Source organism: Fringilla coelebs (assembly GCF_963513975.1).
Source record: "Fringilla coelebs genome assembly, chromosome: 3".
NCBI classification, from domain to species: Eukaryota; Metazoa; Chordata; class Aves; order Passeriformes; family Fringillidae; genus Fringilla; species Fringilla coelebs.
In genome coordinates, this window is record NC_140030.1 from 96915316 (window position 1) to 96936713 (window position 21398).

At 40.4% G+C, this 21398-nt stretch overlaps 1 protein-coding gene across 1 annotated transcript in view; it reads right to left on the bottom strand.

The window, feature by feature from the left end:
- Positions 1 to 281: 281 nt before the first annotated feature.
- SUSD4 (sushi domain containing 4) overlaps positions 282 to 21398 on the bottom strand; it is a gene marked incomplete at both ends in the record, with an annotated part of 78684 nt that continues 57567 nt past the window's right edge. The window contains 5 exons of the mRNA XM_084202195.1: positions 282 to 310; positions 1507 to 1889; positions 3089 to 3233; positions 3728 to 3919; positions 18227 to 18415. Of these exons, the coding sequence (XP_084058321.1) occupies positions 282 to 310; positions 1507 to 1889; positions 3089 to 3233; positions 3728 to 3919; positions 18227 to 18415 (938 nt within the window). The remainder of the gene's footprint in view (positions 311 to 1506; positions 1890 to 3088; positions 3234 to 3727; positions 3920 to 18226; positions 18416 to 21398) is intronic.

Genomic DNA, 21398 nt, shown 5'->3' on the forward strand with positions numbered 1-21398 from the left:
CAGATATACATTTCACTTCTAAAAAGCCACAGTTCTTTTTCTACATCTGCTCTCATCAAATCCCCAGGATTCATTCATAAAACTGCTGCTGTTCCGAATGCTGACGCTGTTATCCCCACTGTGGATTAAGACAAACCCCAACCCGGTGACATCACCGCGTGGAAGATCGATAAGTAGGAAAACACGCTCCCCAAATCCACAGAGAGTCTTTTCTATCTCTGAATCCTCATGATTCATGTTACCCAACAGTACAATGTGATGAGGACACGACTCAGTGCAGGCTAAGGGTCTTCTTCCATCAAGGGAATCTCTAGGAGAAACAAAGAAATAGCATTGACTGCTGATTGCAATTTCCCTTTTTGCTTTTGCAAAGTATAATTGTTACCAATTCTACAAAACCAGAAATGGACATTGCAAATATCTGAACAGGACATGGGATACTGCCAATTCTAGACCCACTCAGACTCTAACACCTCTTTGAAAATTAGATAACTAAAACTACACAGATTTTCTCCAATAAGTTAGGACAACAAAAACCTAAATGCAAACATCCTTGCTACTACATAAATCACTGAAGCAGCATTCAGAGGTGGAAGGGACTTTAACTGGAAGCCCTGTAATTTCTTCCTCTCCTCCTGTGTCTCCTGTTCCCTTTGTGATACCACTAAAACTATCCAAACCCCTCTGAAGCAGAAGACTTCCTCCACCCAGACCTTCACCCACACTGAATTTAGGACACTGGCCTTCAGCTCAATGACAATGGAGAGTGGGATATGAGCCTCTCCCTCAAAATGTCCCCAAGGAAAGCCATCCAGTTTCCTTAACATGCTGAGCAGCACCAACCAGAACTCCATGAAATCCTATCAGTACATGGTCATGTTTGATTTAAAGGCGGGCAATAATACATGGCAAGCTCCCTCCTGGCACATGGACCTGTGGCATGTTCTCCTTATGGTCTGACTTCCGTGTCCATGGCTTAAGGGTCACATGCCTCAGATGGAAGGAACATTTTGTTGGATGCACAGACATGATGAGTTTGTTAATAAAGACTGCTAATTTTGGCCCAGTATGAAAATATGATCTATTTCCTTTTTTGAGGAGAAAATCCTGTTATTTGCTGTGAAAGCCAGGGTATGTGAGGGAGCTGTGAACGTAGGAGTTGAGGAGCAGATGAACAGATCAGAACAGGGAGGATGAGGGCTGACTTTGCTGCTGTACACAGGTGTTTGCTGACATCCCTGTTGATAAGACTGGGTCTGGACAGGAGCCTTCTGGCCTGGCATTCAAATCACATGCACCACAGCTAGCAAGGACATATCACAGACATGAAATTCTATAACCATGGAGTTTTATGATTTTAAAAAAAATTTCAAATTAAGCTGTAGACAAAACCATGGACAAAGCAGGAGTGAATCAGCTGGGTGAATTCCTAGAACTGTAGAATTCCTATAAACAAATTATGTCCCCTGTCCATGGACACACCTATTGCACCTATGCAAGACTCACCATCTGTGATATCGATCCGGGGACTCGTGGATACAGCGTCCCCGTCAGTGCTGTGGGATACGTCAGTTGGATCTGAGCCGGGAAGTCCTGCCGTTTGGCATGTCAGGGATGGGTACAAACTTTGGAGCAGTTCAGAGGAACCCGACCTACTGTCACAGGTCTCAAATTCACTGGGCTGTATGTCTGGAATCCTGGGACCGGGGTAAGCAGGGGGATTCTGATCTTCTGTCTGCAAAACATGCCTCTGATCTGCAGTGGCTGAGTATCTGGGTGCCAGGGCATTCAAGCCACTGCTGACAGCTTCATCGTAGGAAGGTAGCATGACAGGAACACCATCCACCACCACAAAGTCAGGGTCGCCCATGGAGCCCTCCTGGTTGCCTCTACGTCAAACACAGAAAGGTTATTGCAGAGAGCAGAAGCATGTCAGCAGCACCTCGGAGCAACTGCTTAACTCCAGTAAACACAGTACTTTCTAGTAATGCCAAATGAAGCTCCAGGGTCAATAACATTCACAAAAATGTTTGCCAAACTATGCTTAGGTTGACAGGTGGAATCTGTTACAATTAGAAAAAATGAAACTGGTAATGGGAAGAACAGTTCCAAGAAGGGAAAGTAAACAGGTATGTGGAAGAGATAAGGAGCACCATTTGCTGTGCTGTGCATAGTAGGTGTCAAGGATATAAGATCACAGATATAGTTCACCAGGCAAAAGTATCTGAACCCCTGGCAAAATGTATGCTAGAGCACAAAAGTGTTTACAGCATAAGTAAATGGGTGCAGAGATCACCACTGCTGGATGACAAGGGTTTGATGGCAAGACTTGTGGCCTCCTTCAGGTCTTGCTTTCAAAGGATGGAGGCTTCCTTAACCAGTATTAAGCTGATTTCTTTTTTAAGCAAAACATTTCTATTAATTGGGAAGGTCCATTAAACCCTGAAGTTTCTGCTTAGTAGCCTATTAAACACAGTATAGTCCGGGCAGGAGGTCCTAGGTACCTTTAACACATGAAAACATCTGAAAAGGAGAAGACTGAAAACCATTTTAGTAAGCTAGACCAGTCCACGCTGTAGGCTTTCCTCATGGAGAACACTAGGTCAATCAATGACAAATGCTCCCAGGTACAGGATATTTTACGGAAATAAAGGAAGATGCAGGAGATGTTTATGAATTGTGATGAAAATAACACTAATGAAGGTAAAGCAAACCTTTAAGATAAATTTGTCCATAGAGAAAAAAGAAATTCTTTCTTAAAAATTACATTACTAAGTAATGTCTACATAGTTAAAAAATTAATTTTTCCAGCACCATTTTTACAGGCAGAAGCAGCAGCTCTCAATAGAAGAGCAGTAATTACTCCCAGAGTGAATCTGGCAAGTTTTGCCTTTTATCTTAGCTGTGTGCAGTACTACTGCAGTTTTTTGGCAGTGCCCTTCCACACTAGTGGTTCAGGGACTTCTCGGAGCAAAATAAAGCATCTGCAAGGCTAAAGAGCTGCTCAATTTCTCTAGCAAGGAGTGCTGAGTGTGAAAACTAAATCAAGGCCCTCAACCTTCAAAATAAGAAAGAAACTGGTACAAACCGTGGAAGGAAATGTGTCTTAAATTTGGTCTGGAACATCCTGGCTAAAATAACCAGTAGCAGTACTAATAAAACACTGGTAGCAGTAAATGCCACTATTTTCCATGTAGTCAGGAGGGTCTCCTGTGTATTTGGCCAGGTTTGTTCTGTAACAGAAAGACAATACAAGAGTTGTGCTTGCATATTCCTGCTGTTGTTTTATATTCAACACTACTCAGAAGTGCACATTTTCTATATGCAACTTGTAAAAACAGACATAAACCCTTTGCCGTGTACCAAAAGCAGTCGTAACATAAAGCTGTCACAGGGACTGGATCTTGCTTTTTCCCCTTGACTGGTCTTTTACACATGCAATCATGACCTTAGTTTGCATACATATAAAATATCCAAATGTTAAAAAATACATTTGAAAAGGTAATGATCAAAATGGTTTAGAACCATTCAGAATCTTGGGAATGCATTATATTTACCCTTTTTGAAAATCTTGAAAAGGAGTTTGAAAATAGCAGCATCTTAAAATCAATGCTCATCACTTAATCATGAAACAGACAAAGTTCACCAGGCATTGCCAACCTACAAATTTGCTCTAAAATGAGGGGCTGTAAGAAGACAGGGCTGTTAGGACAGGACAGTCCTTTACCTGTTTTGACGCAGTACACTTGGTAGGAGGGGAACCACTCTCCGTACTGGCAGGTGATGTACTTGTAGTCGTTGGTGAGGGTGTAACCAGGGTCGCAGTAGAACTCCACCACCGTCCCATGGTTGTAGCGCTCACAAGGCTGTGGGTGGCAGATGTAGTCTCCATGACTCACCATTGGAGGTAGTGGACAAACTTGGGCAAACAAAGGGAAAAGGAGAAAGACATTAATGCCAGCAGCCCACCACTGGGCAGCTTCACAGTGTCAAAATGCAGCAGGCACACTTCAGTTCCCTCTCGGCTCCCTGTGGTTCTGTGTGTGTCTCAGTGGCACCAGGCCACTGCCAGGCAGGCAAGGTGGCCATCCGCACCAGTGGAGGGATGCACAGCCCAGGGGGTCACTGAAGTGGCATCTGGAAAGCTTCCAACCCGCTGTGGGAAGAGGAGGGTGAGAGGAAGACAAAAGGGGACACATTCCCATCGGGTGGCTGCATGGGGATGGAGCAGGGCAGTAAAAATCAGGAGAATCATGCTCTTCATGAAGCATTTATAATTCAGCTGTAACATGCTATTTTTTGTTTCATTAACATGATTAAATGCTTATATGCATTAATTAAATTCCTTTTAAAAATAAGTTTGCCATCAGCAGTGCTGTAAGAAATGCAAAGCACCTAGTGTTGCTTAAGCATGTGCAGTCTGTATCACTGTAATTTTATTAAGTTGAGCTTAAAGTCTGCTGGTGGTATTAGTGTTTTGTTATTTCTGAACAGCCCGACTGATCTCAGTGGGACCACTGGTTGAGTGAGGTCTTAAATATAGCAAAGGCTGAGCCTGTGTTAATTAAGTAGACTGGTTTACTTAGGGTTAGGTAAATCAGAGAGAATTGCAATAAAAACATGTGGGACTTTTCCTGTAGGCCCTGGACTCACAGCCAGGCAGATGAACTCCATGGAGAACTGAGGAAGCACTATGGAAAACAGCAGTGGGGAAACCAGCTCACAAGCAGTATTTTTACAAAAGAGGAAACTTTACCACAGTGTAAGTGTTGGTTGATTACTGCTTTCTTAAGTGCTTCTAGCACCAGGCAAAAAAATCCTACAAAGTGTAATGATGTTTCAAATGACTGCATACTGACCCAAAAGGGCTTCAGTTACTGAATGACTACTTTTATTTCCCTTCAGAGGCAGTTCCTGGCTGGCTCAGTACCCCATCTACAGGCTCTTCTCTTCACTTCATGCTCTCCCATGCAGGCAAGACCTGCTGCATTGATTTAAATAACGAAAATGACATCTCTTGGAAGAAGAATCTTCCCAGAAATTACAATTCAGCTGCTTCTCCCTGTAAATCTTGTTACATGAATAATGCATTTAATAAAAAAATAAACAAGATATTAAATGAATCTTCAAGAGAGGCTGATTATAATGTGCAGCAATGCCTATTCCCCATCCTCTGGAGACACGGTTTTGTTTGCATTTTCACTGGCAAGGCTTAATGATAACTTGAAATCAGAGTAAGTAATTCACATAAAAACTCACATCCTCAATGCTCTGCACACTTTCCAAAGTCTCTGGGCCCACAAGAAACAGGAATACTGGGAAGTCAACTCAAGATTGAAAACAATTTTCTTAAGATTAGGATGAAGTTGTCAGACTGAAATAGCAGGAAAGCACCTATTAATAATTCTTGTATATAAAAAGAAAATTATCAGTGAGAGCCATGATCCTGGACTACCATAAAGAAACCTGGTATATTTTTATTCCCTATGCTTAGAGCATGAGAACAAAGGAAGAGAACACTTTAAACTCTTTTGCAACTGAATTTTGCCAAGCTCTGGCAGTGTGCAAGAGATGTGTAGATGCCCACAACCTTTCTAGCAATGAGCAAGTAGGGAACACCTTATCACAAAGAGCAAAACTCAGAAAAACTAATTTTTCCCTCCAGCAATGTAGCTGCTACATTATCCCTAACCTCTTCACGTCATTGAGAGCCAAAGCAGCCTGCTGAATAGAAAAATCCTTCAAAGCTGGCATCCCAGCAATGTGGGTCAGCTCAGAAATGACACATATCCAGGCAGATTTTAAGCTATATGCTGGGGAAACAACCCAGATATGGAGCTGTCAGTCTGTTTACAAACGGAGGTGTATTTTATAACACCCAAAACAGAGTATCACTCTTTGTGTAGGACATGTCCCCAGTACTAAAAAGGGTGCCACTCCTTCCAGGGACACATCCATCTTTCAAGGGAAATGCTTGTGTATTAGTGCTGCCTGGAAACTCCTGCAAACAATTTTTTATTGCCCTGCCAAGTATTAGTCATGAATTAGTCGAGGTTTATGGAGTCATAGCTGCCAACAGCTCCTGCATGAAACACTGGGAACCAACAGATGCAATGCAACAGGTTTGAAACTGAGGACTTTTCACTCAGCTGAAACAGTGCTTCATTCTTATGTCAGCTGGACTGCAGGAGTCAGGGATTCCAACTCAATTGGAGTGTCACTCACCACCTCCCATGAACTTTATGTTCAACCAGTTCCAGGATCCCTTTAACACTTCCATGGGCAAACTGGCCTCCAGGTATAGTCTGTAGCACTCAGGTTCAAAGCCTCTTTTCACAAATCAAGTCAAAGGTACATTGTGGTAATCACATATCCTCTGAACAGAGAGAGACATAGCTGCCCCAGGAGCGGTGAGAAAGCTCAGAGAAAGAATGAAAACAATTATTACCTCAATCTCTGCACCTGGCAAGCAATCTCTGTTTGTCAAAGATGTTTACAAGAAGGAGTTGTCTCTTCTTGACCAGTAGGTGAGAAAAGATTCCTAAAGGCCAATCAGATCTTAGGTCCACTATTGTTTCTATAAAAACTGTAAATTTCTAATAATGAAGTGCTTTTCATACCTTCTGATACTAGAGTCTCTGTATCACCTTTGTATGGTCCTGACACCCCTTTGGTGATAGTGCATCATAAACAACCCTCAGTGAACTCACTTCGAGCTCTGGGCAGTTAGTTGTACACTCAGTCCTTTTCTCCACTCACTTCATTCCTATGGTCATCCTGATCCAAGATCCTTTAAAGCCAGTGGAAAGACAGCCAGCAAGTGGCCTTGGTTTTGATCATAGAAAAGAAATATTAGGAAAGGCTAGAGGGCTGCTGAACTCTCTTGGCCCTCTTGGACAGAAAATTTTTAGTGCAGAGCTGGTTACGTTACAGGGTCTGAACACTTATTTATGCCAGATGCCAGTGTATGATAGTGGTTACATGGATTAAAGGAATGTGTCAAATCAATATGGAGGGAAACTCTGGTGACAAACCTAAGGCCACTGAAGTTTTTTAGGAAAGTTAAAATTCTAGCATTCCCAGTGATGAGCCCTAATTGTGTTTGGAAATTACAGGCCATGGACTTCAGGCAACTGCATCAAATTCACAGAATTAAAATAGCCGTAAACTGATTACAATAAAAGCATATCTGACAAGTACCTTTTCACTGCCAAAGCCAATAGGAGTATGCACAATAATCATAGAAACAAGGAAATTCTACTTCAGAAAGTTCTCACAGATCAAAAAAAGCCCTAAGTGCTGCTCTTAAATATGATACTAACTCTTTACTACCAATAGCTTTCAGCATCTTCCCTTTATAAGGCTTTGGAGACTTTAATGCTCTAATTACAGGATCCAGCATGGATAATCCAGTAATATTTTCTGACGACCAGCATTAAAAGACCACATGCCTGTGTCCTTAACTTTGGAGCTTGGCAGAGAGACAGACATAATTTAAACAATGTCTGCTGGTGGTCATGCAGCAGGCAATCCCAAGTCTCTGGATCTGTCTTTGTACAGCAGTTGGCCACACACTGTAAGGGGATTTATAGGAACATTATAGCTCAGCATTCGCAGCTGAAAAGTTGAATCATTCATCAAAAAGAAAGAGCAATTGTATTTATATAGTAAACAATCCCTTGCTGGATGCTCAAGAGTCCTGTTACTCAAGGAAGTTGAAGGGAAGAATTCCTGATTTGATTTGGTAGAGTTCCCTGCCTGTTCCTAAGAGCTGCTGGAGCTGAGGGCCCTCCTCTGAGATCACCTTTCTGCTCTGGCTGATTTTAAGGAAGGACTAATACTACCAAAAAGAGCTTAAAACATGAGCCTTGTGTTATCAGCAGTATGGCACTGTGGCCTGGAGCAAAGGCAAGGGCTGGTCTGCCCCAGGGAGTGTCCTCTCCATCACAGCCTCCACAGAGCCACATCCCTTGGAGCAGGGCCAGGATGGCACAGGCTCCATTCTTCATTAATTGAAGAATTAATGAGGTTCACCCAGTGATTTTTTCCTACCCATTATGGTCAAAAAGCTTTTTAAACTCTGCCCGGAGGATGCTGCAGTAATTCTGCAATGTTGACACTGAAACGGGAGGACAGAGGGAAGATTTTTTGGCATTAGCATATTTTCAATTAACATCAATGGCACAGAACAAAGACATTGCATGACTTTTTAAAAACCACTGATAGAGAGATAACAGTGGAGTTACAGATATTTACACTGCTCAAAACCTGCCTTTTAGTCAATGTTCAAAGCTAGTGGTTTTAGTCTGTGGTCCAAGTAGACAGGTGGTAAATCACTCATTTTGCCCAGCATTTATATCTGCCAAAAAACTAAAAGCAAAAATGTTTTGAAGTACAGGACACTTGCTTATTAAAAAAATAAGGGGTAGGAACAAGCAAGCTTCTTTTCCACCTGTGATTATTTGTCTCAAGCTACTAGTTCAACTTTTATGTAGGACATTAATTTCTTGGTTAGCTGGGTTAGCAGAAAGCCCCAGTGTAAGGCCAGCCATTTCTGTTTGACACAGGGATGGAGAGGATTAGAGACATTTGCACCTTGTAAAGAATAACACTTCTTCCAAACACATTGTGAATGCCTGCACATTATGCAAAGAATGAGAACAGATTAAAATGAAACTTCCAGATGAGAAAGACACAGATGAAAACCTGCCAGTTCTACTGTGCAGGAAAATGCTGGTGTGTCTCACTCAGAGAATCATCTGAGAGGGGAAGACATGCTCTGCTTTGCTCACAAACTGGAAGAGAACAAGAATCTTCTGACCCTCACTTGTCATTTTTGTACACATCAGGACACTAATTATCACCAGGAATCTGCACACCTGTCACCTGGCTACGGCACCCCAACCAATGTTTAATTCAAGCTGTCACTTGCTCCATGAGAGCACAGCTGTGTATGTCCCAGCAGGTCTGACCCTTCACATTGAGGATGGCCAGGTCCCCACCTAAAGCTTTACTGGCTGTTTCTGGGGCCTAAGGAGGGATCCTTTTCCATATATTGCCTTCAAACAAACACATGCTTAAGGATGCAAGATCTGAAAATTATATTTTTTACAGGAACATAGGCAATGAAGATTATGTTTTCTCTTTTTCCTGCTTCTTTATGAACACCGTGCTAATAAACTTGGTTTCTTGGTTCCCTCAGTGTCATCACCCTTCATACCTTCAGAATAAAACAAATCATCAACTAAGAAGTTTTTCTTTCATATTCAGAAGGATTCTGGTCCAGTTCACCTGACAGACCTGTCCATTTCCACACGTATTACTAGCAAATGAATCACACCTGCACTGCAAAGTACAGAGCCTGAGGAAATTAATTCTGCACTTTGAATACTAAAAAAGGGATTTTTCTATTCTATACTTAGATTTCAATATACAGAAATATACAAAACAATGTATTTTAATTTTAAGATAGCAAAACAAAAGTTTCCATTAAAATGTCCAGTATTCTAATTAGGATAGAAGAAAAAACTACTGGACTTAACCTCTCATATCTAATCAAAAGCTTGAAGAAGAAATTTAGAGGTTTGTAAAAGGAAGCAAATAGCAAATCCAGTTGTTTTAAAATAAGACCTGCAAAACATCTTCTAAGAACAGTTGCTTAATGAGACTTTTTTAAAATGACACTTCAGGAATATAAGCAGAACAGGAAGAATTACTGGAGTAAATTTTCATTGATTGTGAACATCAACTTAACAAAATCCTAATGAATCATTCCTACAACAAATTCTGCTGGCTCTGTGAAGGGAGACTTCCAGCTGTACTGAAACAAACTTGGAGGCCATTAAATTTGTGTTCTGAAAGTGATGCCATGCTTTCAAGGACTTTTCTGATTACTCGTTCCACAGCAAAAAAACCGGCACCAAGAGTAATAACAGAATAGAAAATTTGGTGGAAACAACTGAGCACTCATATATAAAGTAAAACCTATTTAAGCCTGACTGAAGATATAAAGTAATGAAGATGCAAGATGCTTACTTTGAACACTCAAATTGCCAGAGAATTTATTTATTGAAAGCCTAGAGCAAGAATTATCAATAATATTGTGTTGTCAGCCAATAGTATCCAAATTCTTCTCAGTCTTAACCTTTCTTGATTACTTAACCTTCACAATGTGACTTAGATGTTGACTACTGAAAAGACACCTAACAGGTAAGCAATTTCTTCTCAACCACTCAGCAAGTCAATGTTTAAGCATCCAGGAACATACCTCAGGTCTCCTGGCTCTGGACTGCTGGCTGTACCCCTAGAAAGTCACCCCTGGGTAATTCTGAAGCAGCTTTGACAGTGAGGTAAGCCTTTCAATGTGCACACAGTGAGACAAACTTCTAACCTTCTACAGAGTGTGAAATGAATTGAATAATCAGGTTTTTTAAAGAAAAGCTGATTCTCTAGTCTAGCTTTGACAAACACCATCTTAATGAGAATTTCATGAAACAATATAAAACTAATTTCAAACATATTTTAATAATAATTTAATGTTAACTGATTCCAGAATGGAAACAGATGGTATTTTACAAACACTTACGGTACACACTTCCTTCCTGGAACTGCAAATTACACAGCAGGTTTTGCAGTACCAGTTAGCTGAGCTACTACAGGAGCATCATGCCAAATTCACACTCAACCTCAACAACTCTGCCCTTCCCAGCACCATGCCCTGTGAAATATTAATATCAATGCTGAAGTCTTTCGTTTCAAATGCATTTCACAACAAATACAGGATGAAGCACACCCTAAGTGATATTTTCCTATAAATTATAAGTTAAACAGAGAAAGCTTCATTTAAACCACAAAAAATTGATGACAAGTTTGCAGTTAGAGCACTAGGACTTCTTTTAGCAAATGGCCTGCAATTATATTTAAGGAAATATTTATATTCGTTATTAACATGTGAGTGCTTGGACCACTGTGGTCTCATTCACAGTAGATAATTTTGGCTTTCTTCATCATTTTGTTCCAATTTTTTTCTTCCTTCCCTCATGAGTGGATGGCTTTATGATCAGCAATGCTCTTTTCGGGACTTTGAGAAGCAGATGCTGGGGACTACACAGACACTTTGCAGTAAGGACTTAGAAAACTCCAAAATAAATTAAGACTTGGGTATTTGACAGGCATTCCAGGATAACCTGAGGACTAGAAGAGGTCAAAGTGCTTAGAAGCATAATGGAGATAGAGGGGAACGAGAGAGCAGTCAGGAAGCTAGCTAAGAAAACCAAGCAGCCAAAGGCTTCTGTCAGGAATGTCTGAAAAAGCCAGTGCTCACTGAAAGCTGGATGTATCAGCAGGTTTTTATGTTACTTTAATCCCTCTTTTTTGAATAGCTTTTTCTTCTCTGTTATAAGCGAGAATCCCTTGAGTTTGTGTGGGGTTACCTATTACCTATACCTGTCATCAGGGACTGATGGAGACAAGGAATGCTGGAATAGACAAGCTGCAATCCAGGGCTTAGCTGAAGGCTGAGGAAATCAAGCTATACCACATAAGGAAGGAAAAAGAACAAGGTCTCATTCCCAATAGAGAGCTACAAGGAAAAAAAAAAAAAAGAGGGGCAAGGAAAACCAGCAGATGATCTTAGCACTGTAATTTTACAAATCATCTTACAAGATTAGGAAGGTATGGAGGAATGTTGGTTTCTGTTATTTATGTTCCGTTCCCAAGTGCCTGCCTACACTGATTGGTGAAAGTGCCACCCTTTAAATACTGGGTTTTATCTCTGGAAATGAACAAGTGAGTAGACTTCCTGCTGCACAGAGTCTGTAGCTACAGTTCCCTCCATTTGTGGAAGATGTTCTGTGAGTGCACCATGTGGCCAAATTTGATTAACATGTCCATAAAGCACAGAGATGTTTGATTTCAAGGTAGGCAATGTGTTATTTTCCCTTCCAAGCAGCCTTGTCAGATACAGTTAAAGATGAATATCATAAAGTAACCCTCAGGAAGAATTTTTGTCTGCTTTCCCCCACCTAACCCACAGTATATTTAAAGCACTATGGATAAAACACTACATGTATCTGGCAGCTAATATGGAACTTCAGGGCAGAAATTATGGCTCCATGAACAAATTGGGATGTTTGGCTGATTCTGGAAATGCTGAGAAGTTTCTGAAAGGTACAGAGGTGATAGAGCAGGAGTGAAACAATGATTTACTGTGGAAGTCCTGTGCAACAAGCAGTATCAAAGACATGAAACAAACAGCTTTCTTGAAAAACTATGAACAGTGGAGAAAGACCAGCCCCAGAAATCAAAGAAGATTTCTGCAATGCAATAAAGGAGCAGTCACTTAGAAACATAATGCTATTTATGTTCTTCAATGTCTTCAACTTGGAGCCTATTTTCTAAGCCCTCCATCCCTCACAACAAGAGCTGCAAATAAGCCATTTTGTTATGTATCCATTCTGTCTTGGATTTGGACTATTTTTCTTCATGTTTCACTTTGCAGTATAGCTGCTGGAGTTACAAAATTGGATGACTATTTAGCAGAATAACTTCTGCTAGACTTCTCTGTCTAGCATTTCATGTCTCTGTGCTCCTTTTGAATTCAATTCTTTTCCACACCTCTTCTCGTCAGCTGGGTATGTTGAAGAGTAACAGATGAAGTTCAGCATTTTCCAACAGCACAAAAATCCAGATACTCCAAGTTAAAGTGCTCATCTTCCACACTCATACATGAATGCATATAATTTCTGTACTCCTGGGTGATGAATGAATCAGCTGTCTACAGTGCAGAAACAAGCAGAATTACTGAATGACTTTTTCTAAAGAAAAATATACTCTTTAACTTCTTCATCACACTTGCTTTCCACAACCAGCACCTCCAGGATGAGACACTGTCAGCCTATTTAGTCCTTTGGGTATCAGGCTAGAGGTGTCACTGACATAAAGGTGTTGCCCTAGTAAACGTCCTTAGGTATATGGTTGTCTGCTGTTATTTGAGCATTTACTGCTGGTTGTAGTTTCCGAGTCACACATTTTGCTGTAGGCAGTGAAATACCACTGTAGTCAGAGCTATTAAAAACCAGGCTATCAATCTGTCCTGTGCTAACATTAACTGAGTTAACCTTGATGACCTCTTTGGCATTTTGCTATTTAGTTTATTCTCTCTCCTGCCTGCCAGATGAGTGGTTGCAAACCTAAAACAGAATACTGGTATCTACCTCACTTAATTTCTCAATACCACGGTGTTTCATAACTTATTTTGCTTATTTTGCTGTCCTCTGCCCCCTCTACAGGACTTCTGTCTGTTGGAAATGTGCTGCATCAACATTATCATCCCTGAGGATACACATCAGTCTGTCATGTTGGAATTTATCTAAAGCCTTCTCAAAGTCAGCAGAGAAACACAGAGAGAAATCCATTTGTACCAATGTGTAACATCTGAGGCTTAGGATTGCTTCCTTCCTCCTGTCTCCTGAACATAACTGATTACAGGCTGACTGCTATCCCTTTTTCTCAGACTGTTGCGCTATGTTCCTTCAAGAATTTAAAAGATTTTAAGTGCCTAGTTTATCAGACAGACAGCTCAGTGTCAATCACTGTTCGTAGCATTAGGAATAGTATGGAAGAATGTAGATCTGTGACGTTTTCCTTCAAAGTGTCCTGCACATAGCTGGTTACAAAGTTTCAACTATTTTATTTTGAACTATTACAAGGCTATGGCACTTCATCTCTAATACCACCCTCTTCTGTTTTACCCTTTACTTTCTAGGTTCTAAGTCAGAATTATCAGCCCCTCTCTATGAGTGTCTATCCCCAGGCTTATGAGAAGAAAAAATTTAAAGCTCTGTTCTGTATTCTTACCTGTCTTTCCAGAGTATTTTCCACTCTACAGCATATTTTGTTGATTTGGATTTTCATCTGGCTAACCCTTTTTTACTCTCCAGAAATCTCCTGGTGCCCAAGTAAGGGGGTTGGGTTCCCTCGCACTTCTGGCTTTGTCATAAAATTTCTTAATTTCTTCCTTCTCCTACCTTTCTTCCACAGCTTCCATAATTTTCAGAATCCTGTCAGTACCTTTATGGTTGCTTAGCTTTGTATCTTTTCATTTACCCTCACAATGAGGTGGGTTTATATTCCACAATTTGGAAATACCTTCAGGGTTTTTCTGTGTTTTTACTCTCTTCTGTTTAATGACTCTCCCTTTGGAAGTCTATTCCTCGTGTTTGTTTCATTTTAATTTCAAATCTACCTACAAAAATTTGAAATTTTCTGTTTTACATTCTTTCAAATGTAACCTCCACTAGAGAATCTGCTGGTCCCACAAAGAGAATGAAGCTTTGATATTTCAATATATTTGATTTCTTGCAAGAGCAGCTTTTCTGTTCAACTGGGGTGATGCTGAAACAAGACATTCTAGATAACAGGAACATGTCTATTGTTTGCAGATTGAATCAACCTGTTTTCCCTTTTACTCTTAAAAACAAATTGCCAATGACAGTATCAATACAACTGCTTTATTTTCTGGCACTATAATCAAATTCTCCCCACCCTTCCTCTCTTTATCTGCTTGCCACACCCCACCCAGTTCTTTATAAGAACTATTCTGGAAGATTTCCAGAGGGCATAGAAAATTAAAATACAGACTCCAGATGGCAAGGAATGTAATCATATGCAGATCATATTCCCAAAGTACTCATAGCCAAGGGGTTTTTTTTTCAGTTTGGTTTGGGGTTTCTTGGGGTCAGGGTTTTTGTTTTGTGTTTTTGTTTGTTTGTGTTTTTGTTTGTTTGTGGTTTTTTCTTCTTTTTTTTCTCTTTCTCTTCGCCAAATCCTGTGTAATATCTTAATTCACTTAAAAGTACCATATCATAAACATTTCCTGGTTTTAAATGTTTCATTTCACAGAGTTCCATACAGGTATGTCTTCAAATGTTTGTTCTCCTCTGATGTTTTTGGAAGCTGTTTGATTTATTTTACAATTAATATTTATAACCCATGTGGTATTCTTCACTCATTACTTCTGTACCCGTATTTTGCACACCAGATTTTACAGAAGGAAATCACTAACTTACATCAATTTCTACAGATGGATAATTACCCCAAACTAGTAATTTAAAAATCATATTTAAAAACCCAAAGCCCATTCTCCTTCAGGTTTCTTGGAAGTGTCTATTGAGTTTCAGTACAGAAGAAGGTTTAAAAAGTTTCTGCATATTTGTGGAATTCCACCAGAAAAAAAGGAAATTATGAAAGTTAAAGAGTAAGACAATTCAGTGTGAAGATGATTCATCTGATCCTCTAAATGACTGCAAAATTTTCTAGAACTGCTAAAATAACACTGTTTCCTTCACTGACCTTCTCCGATATCGCTCTACCATTTCAACTGAAGCCACCCAAATTATTCAGCTTGAGGCTGACACTCAAAAGTCAATCCAAATGTTTTAAATCTGGCAAAGGTACCAGCATTTAAGGAGAGGATCTCATACCAGTAAGCACTTGGCAATCTGAGCTAGAGGCATCCTTTTTTGCCAGAGCCATAACCACTGCCTTGGCCAGATGCAAACAGCTGTTTCTGAGCAGTGGCTGCTCAGCTCTGCACTGTTGGCTGCACTTCAGTGCCAGGTGACACAGTCTCTATGCTCTGCTCTGACTAGAGCAGCACTGATTACTCTTATGAGAAAAAAAAAACTTCCTTCCCTAACAGCAAAAATTAACGTCTCACCTGAGCTGGTGGGAGCTCTGTGCTCACCAATATTGAGGGTAAAGCTGGGACTCATTAGAAAGCCTGATGTGCAATAGGAGCTGTGTGGTCTCTGGTGTGATCTTCTGTTTAAATAGAGCTACAAACCCTTCTTTCAGAATTTATTTGCCCTAACAAAAAGGAAAAAATTCACCAGATTGATGTATAGTATTTTTGTGACTACACACAAATTTAGGAAATCCCTTCTGTGAAGGCTTCAACAAGAACATACATCTAAATGAGGAAGCTGTACTCAGCATTGTTTATAGGAAAATAAAAGCTCTCAAATGGTTTGCTGTAGCTGCCTAGCAGTCATCTGTTTTTAATCATTACCATATTAAAATACTGAGCAGGAAATGTCATTACAATACATTTTAAATTGAATGTGGAAAGAAATAAATGGAATTAATTTGTTATTTGCAGATTTCCTCTGTGAAAAATACTGCTTGGCAGGATTACACTGCACACATAAAAGGAACTCTGAAAAATTAGCTTAACACTGGAATGCAAGGTGGATAATAAAACAATATGCAGGAAAGGAATTTTGTCCACTAATTAAGAGTAGTGGATTGTAACAAGATTCCTGGAGAACAGCACTCCTTCCATAAATCTCTTGAACAGGCACTTTCAAACATGGGCATCTCAAGTTGATTTACCCTATCTGGATTCATTTTGGATCACTGCACACCTGCTGAAGCAGCCCTACAGCAGAGTTCCAAGGGGAGCTGTCAGGAGTGACCTTTCAGTGCTGCTGGAAGCTCTGTCTTCTCCCCCAAAGCTGAGCAGAACCAGATCTTGCAAGTGTTGTGCTCCCGATCTGGTCTCCTGTGGATCACTGAATGAATGCACTGATGTGATGCCCACGTGAAACCACCATGGGAAGATTTGGCATTTGAAGAGTGCAGTAAGAAAGTGATTAAAAGGGAGGCTGAATCAAAATCAGAACTCAGGAGGCCTCCCCAATGGCTTTGGCACACACTGATCCCCCCATCACAGATCATCACAGTAGACTGGGAATGATAATTTTTGACATGTAATTTAAAATATATAACTGTCGGGGCAGAAGTTCCTTCCTCATGTTTTAAATTATCAAGAAAAAGAGCCTCTCTATGATTTCATCATACAAGCAAGAAACAATGAGCACATGAGTTTTCTTGGGTATTTTGATAGCAGCTGGAATGCTCATCTGTGTTAAGTGACAGTAATACACAATTTTTCCTACTTCACATACTTGAGTTTCATGCTCTTATCTTTCTAACTGAAGAACTGTAATTTTTCTCAAATCAGTTATATTGTTTGGATTAAGCCTAACAGGGCCCTTCTGATTTTTTAATGTGTTTTCCATGCTACAAACAACAACAAACAAGCCTTCCAAAAATGGCTTACATACAGCTGACTGAGGATTAATCTTTCATGGTGAGCTAAATAAACAACAACAAAAAAAATCATCTTGTTTTGTCATTCCAAAATTGCAAAGGCGTTTTTGAATTTTGGAACTTGAATTGTCAGCTAAAAATAAGGATAATTAAATTATTTTTGTGCAGTTTGTCACTTTGTTGATGCTTTCGGCAAATTTTTGCACTTCCAGAATGTTTAGCATTTAGTTCAGTGACATAAGCATCACATATGAATTCCTATAATTGCTTTTAGCTAATTTCTACATATAGAGAGCTTCCTTACAGACTTGAAATAGAACAAAAATGTAATTTTTTTAGGGGAAAGAAATGCAGAGGATATATTTGGACTCTCAAGATTTCCTAGGATGTTTCATTCAAGATGTGAAGATGGAGGAGGGTAGTTTATGCAGTTTTGGCAATGTATGGAACAATCCATCCGGTATTGCTGTTTTAAATGTCTGGGTTGAAAATACAAGCACACGACAACACCCTCCATCCCAGCTCTAGTCACAGAGACTTTTGGCTTGGTAGGATCTAGCTGCTTCACAATGAATGGCTTTTATGCTCCTCATCAACAAACTAGCTCAGTCATTTTTCAGTTGTCAATCCTTCTTTAAGGTTAACTGCTAGGGGAGACAGTGAATACTTGGGTGTGCAGCACTGTGTGGCGCTGAGTAATGACTGCAGCTGGCACAGCCCAAACCAAGGGTTTCTGTGGGATATTTTTTAGCTGATCATGGAAATCTATCCATATGTGTAGGAGCTCTGACCATCTGCACAGGAAAGTGAGCTATGTAACTTCCTCAGTGTTTTGATCAGAAAAACGGCAGAGAGTTCACATTTTAAACGCAAAGAAATCATTAGGAGCTTTCCCTCTTGCAATGGGACACTGTGAGAGCAAGCACTACTTGGGAACACCACGAGCTGAGGGTGCAATGAAGCACAGCAGGAACATATCAGAACCCACACAGGCTCTGCACAGCCAGTGGGAATATCACTGAGAATGGAACCGTGGCTACAGCCCTGAGTTAAAACCACAGAGAGCATGCAGGTCTTGCAAACTGGAAAGAGAAACAAACAGAAAGGCATTTACCTTCCACATCAAGGCACCTAGGCGGGCTATCTGACCAGATAAGGTTATACATGCACTGAAGGATCTCTGCCCCTTCTAGTTTATATCCAGGAAAGCACTGATAATACACCACTGTTCCTACGGGGAAAGAGCCCCCGAACTCAGAAATGTTAATGTAACTATGAGGAAGAACCAACGGCCTCAGGCAACCTGCAAATTAAGAAGAGGGAGGTTTCTTTTATTATCAAGTGCTTATCTCAGTCATCTTCACACATCTCAGTTACCGTTTCTAAATTGAGGAGTGTGATATTTTTCATCCTCTCCACTATGAATGGCATGTCTGCATGATCTCCCTCAGACAGATCTGCCTCATTATCCTGTTTCAAACCCTTTTGTTGTTTAGCCCACACGCTTTGCTAGCGTGGGCTTCACTCCCAACAAATCCAGGAAAGGTTTTCTGAAACTGACAGTATTTTGTTTAACAAACATTTATCATTTCAGCAGATGGCAATCTCTTTTTGAGGTAGAATCCTTAATAAATAAAGATTATTTTATATAAAAGGTGAGTTTTATTCCTCCTCCTAAAAAATGACAGGCATGTAAACCCTTTTACATATTAAAACTGCTCTTGTGACAAAGTACATGCAACTGTAAAAGATTTGCAGGCCGAATTAATGACTTTGAAATTCTAGTCTGAGAAAGTCTAAAGGGACGTGACTTCCTAGGAGCAGTCCCATGATAAACATTGAGCGAGGTCTCAGACTAGGTTATCAAAAAGTTAAGGTATCTGTTATCATCACAAATTGTAAATGTAGTCAGAATCAGAGACTATGTTCCAGTTCTACTTCTGGAATTACTCCTGAGGGATTTGTATCATGGCTGGTACTGAGCAGTGACAGTTAAATGGTCACCAACCAAAATTTGGGGCAACAGAGAGCAGTGAATTTAACAGAAGGCATGTCTTTATAACATGTCATTCTTCGTGACCCTAGAAATTACCCTCTGGGTAATGCTTGATACTGTTTACATTTTTAATTTACAATAATGTGGATAAAAGATAACTAGAAATCATGGAATGACAAATAACATTTTAGAATTACGTGACTAATGGAAGCTGCATTATGGCAGTCCATAAATGGGTCTCTTGCCACTACTAGGAATTTGTGAACGATGTTCATAGGATTCCCATAATTTTAAGCTAGAGGAGGAAACAAAAAATCAGTCTGAGAACGCCTTGTAAGGTTCTGGCATTTAAAAGAAAAAGCCTCAGCAGCATTTCAAACCGCCATTTCATTGCAATAGTCTTTTGAGGGAGAGGAACAAACCCAAAAGAAAATAAATGAAAAAGCCTGAAAGCTTTTGGCAGCATGCTGTACCACCAGAGCAATGATTTCAATAGCTGTTGAAGCAGCTGGTTATGTCCCTCTCAAATAAAGCTTCAAGCATCCTATCTGCTGGCTGCTGCTCCTACCCTGATCAAGAATGCCCCACACACACTACACTAATTCCTGCAAACAGAGCAGCCCATCAAGCAGGATGACATAAGCAGCCCTCAGTGGGACAGAAAGAGCACAGACTGCCCAAGCAAGACCAAGCTTACTCTTCTCTGGACTGTATCAGGGAAAATTTGGTCCTGCTGGTTCAAAATTTTAATACTCATTATGTTCCTGGCCATGCAGGACAGAGTTTTATTTGAATTTGTATGACAGCCAAGCATTTGTGAAAATTCCTATGTCACCAAACACTGCTTGAAAAACTTCATTTTGACTTTTTTTTGCTAAGTAACATCATTCCAGACCAGTAATTAATATTATTATCTCATGGCAAAAACAGAGGTTAGATTCTTATATACTCCACAATCCTTACCCACTGCTCTGGCAGGGAAAAAATGCATCTTAGTGTCATAAGACTCCCCTGCCTTCTGTAATGAAAGAGCCATAGAAATGTAACTGACAGCCTACCTAGGACAAGCAGACAAGTGGCTTTGATCTTACCAGCACCTGACATGTCAAAAAGAAAAATTTGGAATTCTGCAGTAACTTTATGGAATTTGGCAAAACATGGCAGGGTCTTGAATCTGAATTGCCTATTCTCTGCCTACCTGGTAATCACAGCACTTGGGTCTTGTGCAACTGATTTCTTAACTTTTATTAGCACTGCTTTTATTTTGAAAAGCAGTTAAATTGATTGTTGAGTAGGAGTAATTGATTGTGTTTCACAGTTTAAACACAGCAACAGAAGCAACAAGCCAAGGGGTATTTGGGGTACTGCTACTAACTCAGTAAATACTGCCCGTCAAAAAGTTTGCCCCTGGATCTTTGGCAAATACAGCATCTGCAAATCAATCTTTTAAGTATTCATCTCCCCCTACTGCAAAAGTTTGAATCTACCTAAATTAGATGTGAGGTGCACTCCCACAGAAAGGGATTGTACACTTCATACTGCCACACATGATGCCATCGCTGATAAGACACCCCAAAACTGGCGCCTGCTTTGCTATGGTTTTGCAAAATCTCCCCTTTGCTGTTAGGCCTGTTCAGATACAATGTGTGCATCTAAAATGCTGAGCTATCCTGGTAATATGTCTAAGTTTCTGCCCCAGTGGAGGGCAGGATCTTGGGTGACAGTCTGATATGCTACTGCTCCTGAGAAGTGTCCCAGCTCCCTTGCCTGCCTGCCCTGACTCTGCAAATTGGTGTGAAAGTGTAATTAAGTGCCTACAGAGAAGTGTTAGCTCTGTGAGGGGACAGATGGCTTTGAGGAAAGTTGGGACTAACCAGTCTGCTCCTCTTAAAATCTCTTGCTACTGTTCAGTGGGCCAAGCTTGTTACCAAGACGTGACTTGGTTAAAACAGAGTCACGGGTACTCAGACATGCTTATTAGAATTGTGAAGGGAAAGGGAGCCCAGGGTTATTGAATTTCCATTCACTAAAGCTGGCTTACCCCCAGCCATTTCTCAGTCTAAGCTGAGCTGGGATCCCATGGTGTTGATAATTCTAGTTCTACGGCTAATGGCTTTTCTGGTCAAAATCATCCCTGGGCACACCCTGAATTTTCAGTCAATACGTAAAGGACTGTGAATCTAATCAACAGCTCTGCTGAAAACTCTGACAGGAGAACAAGTTTCCAGGTTCTCTCCTCTACCCTTGCCTTCTACACAAGGTAAAGAAAGATAAAATGCAGTTAGAAGCT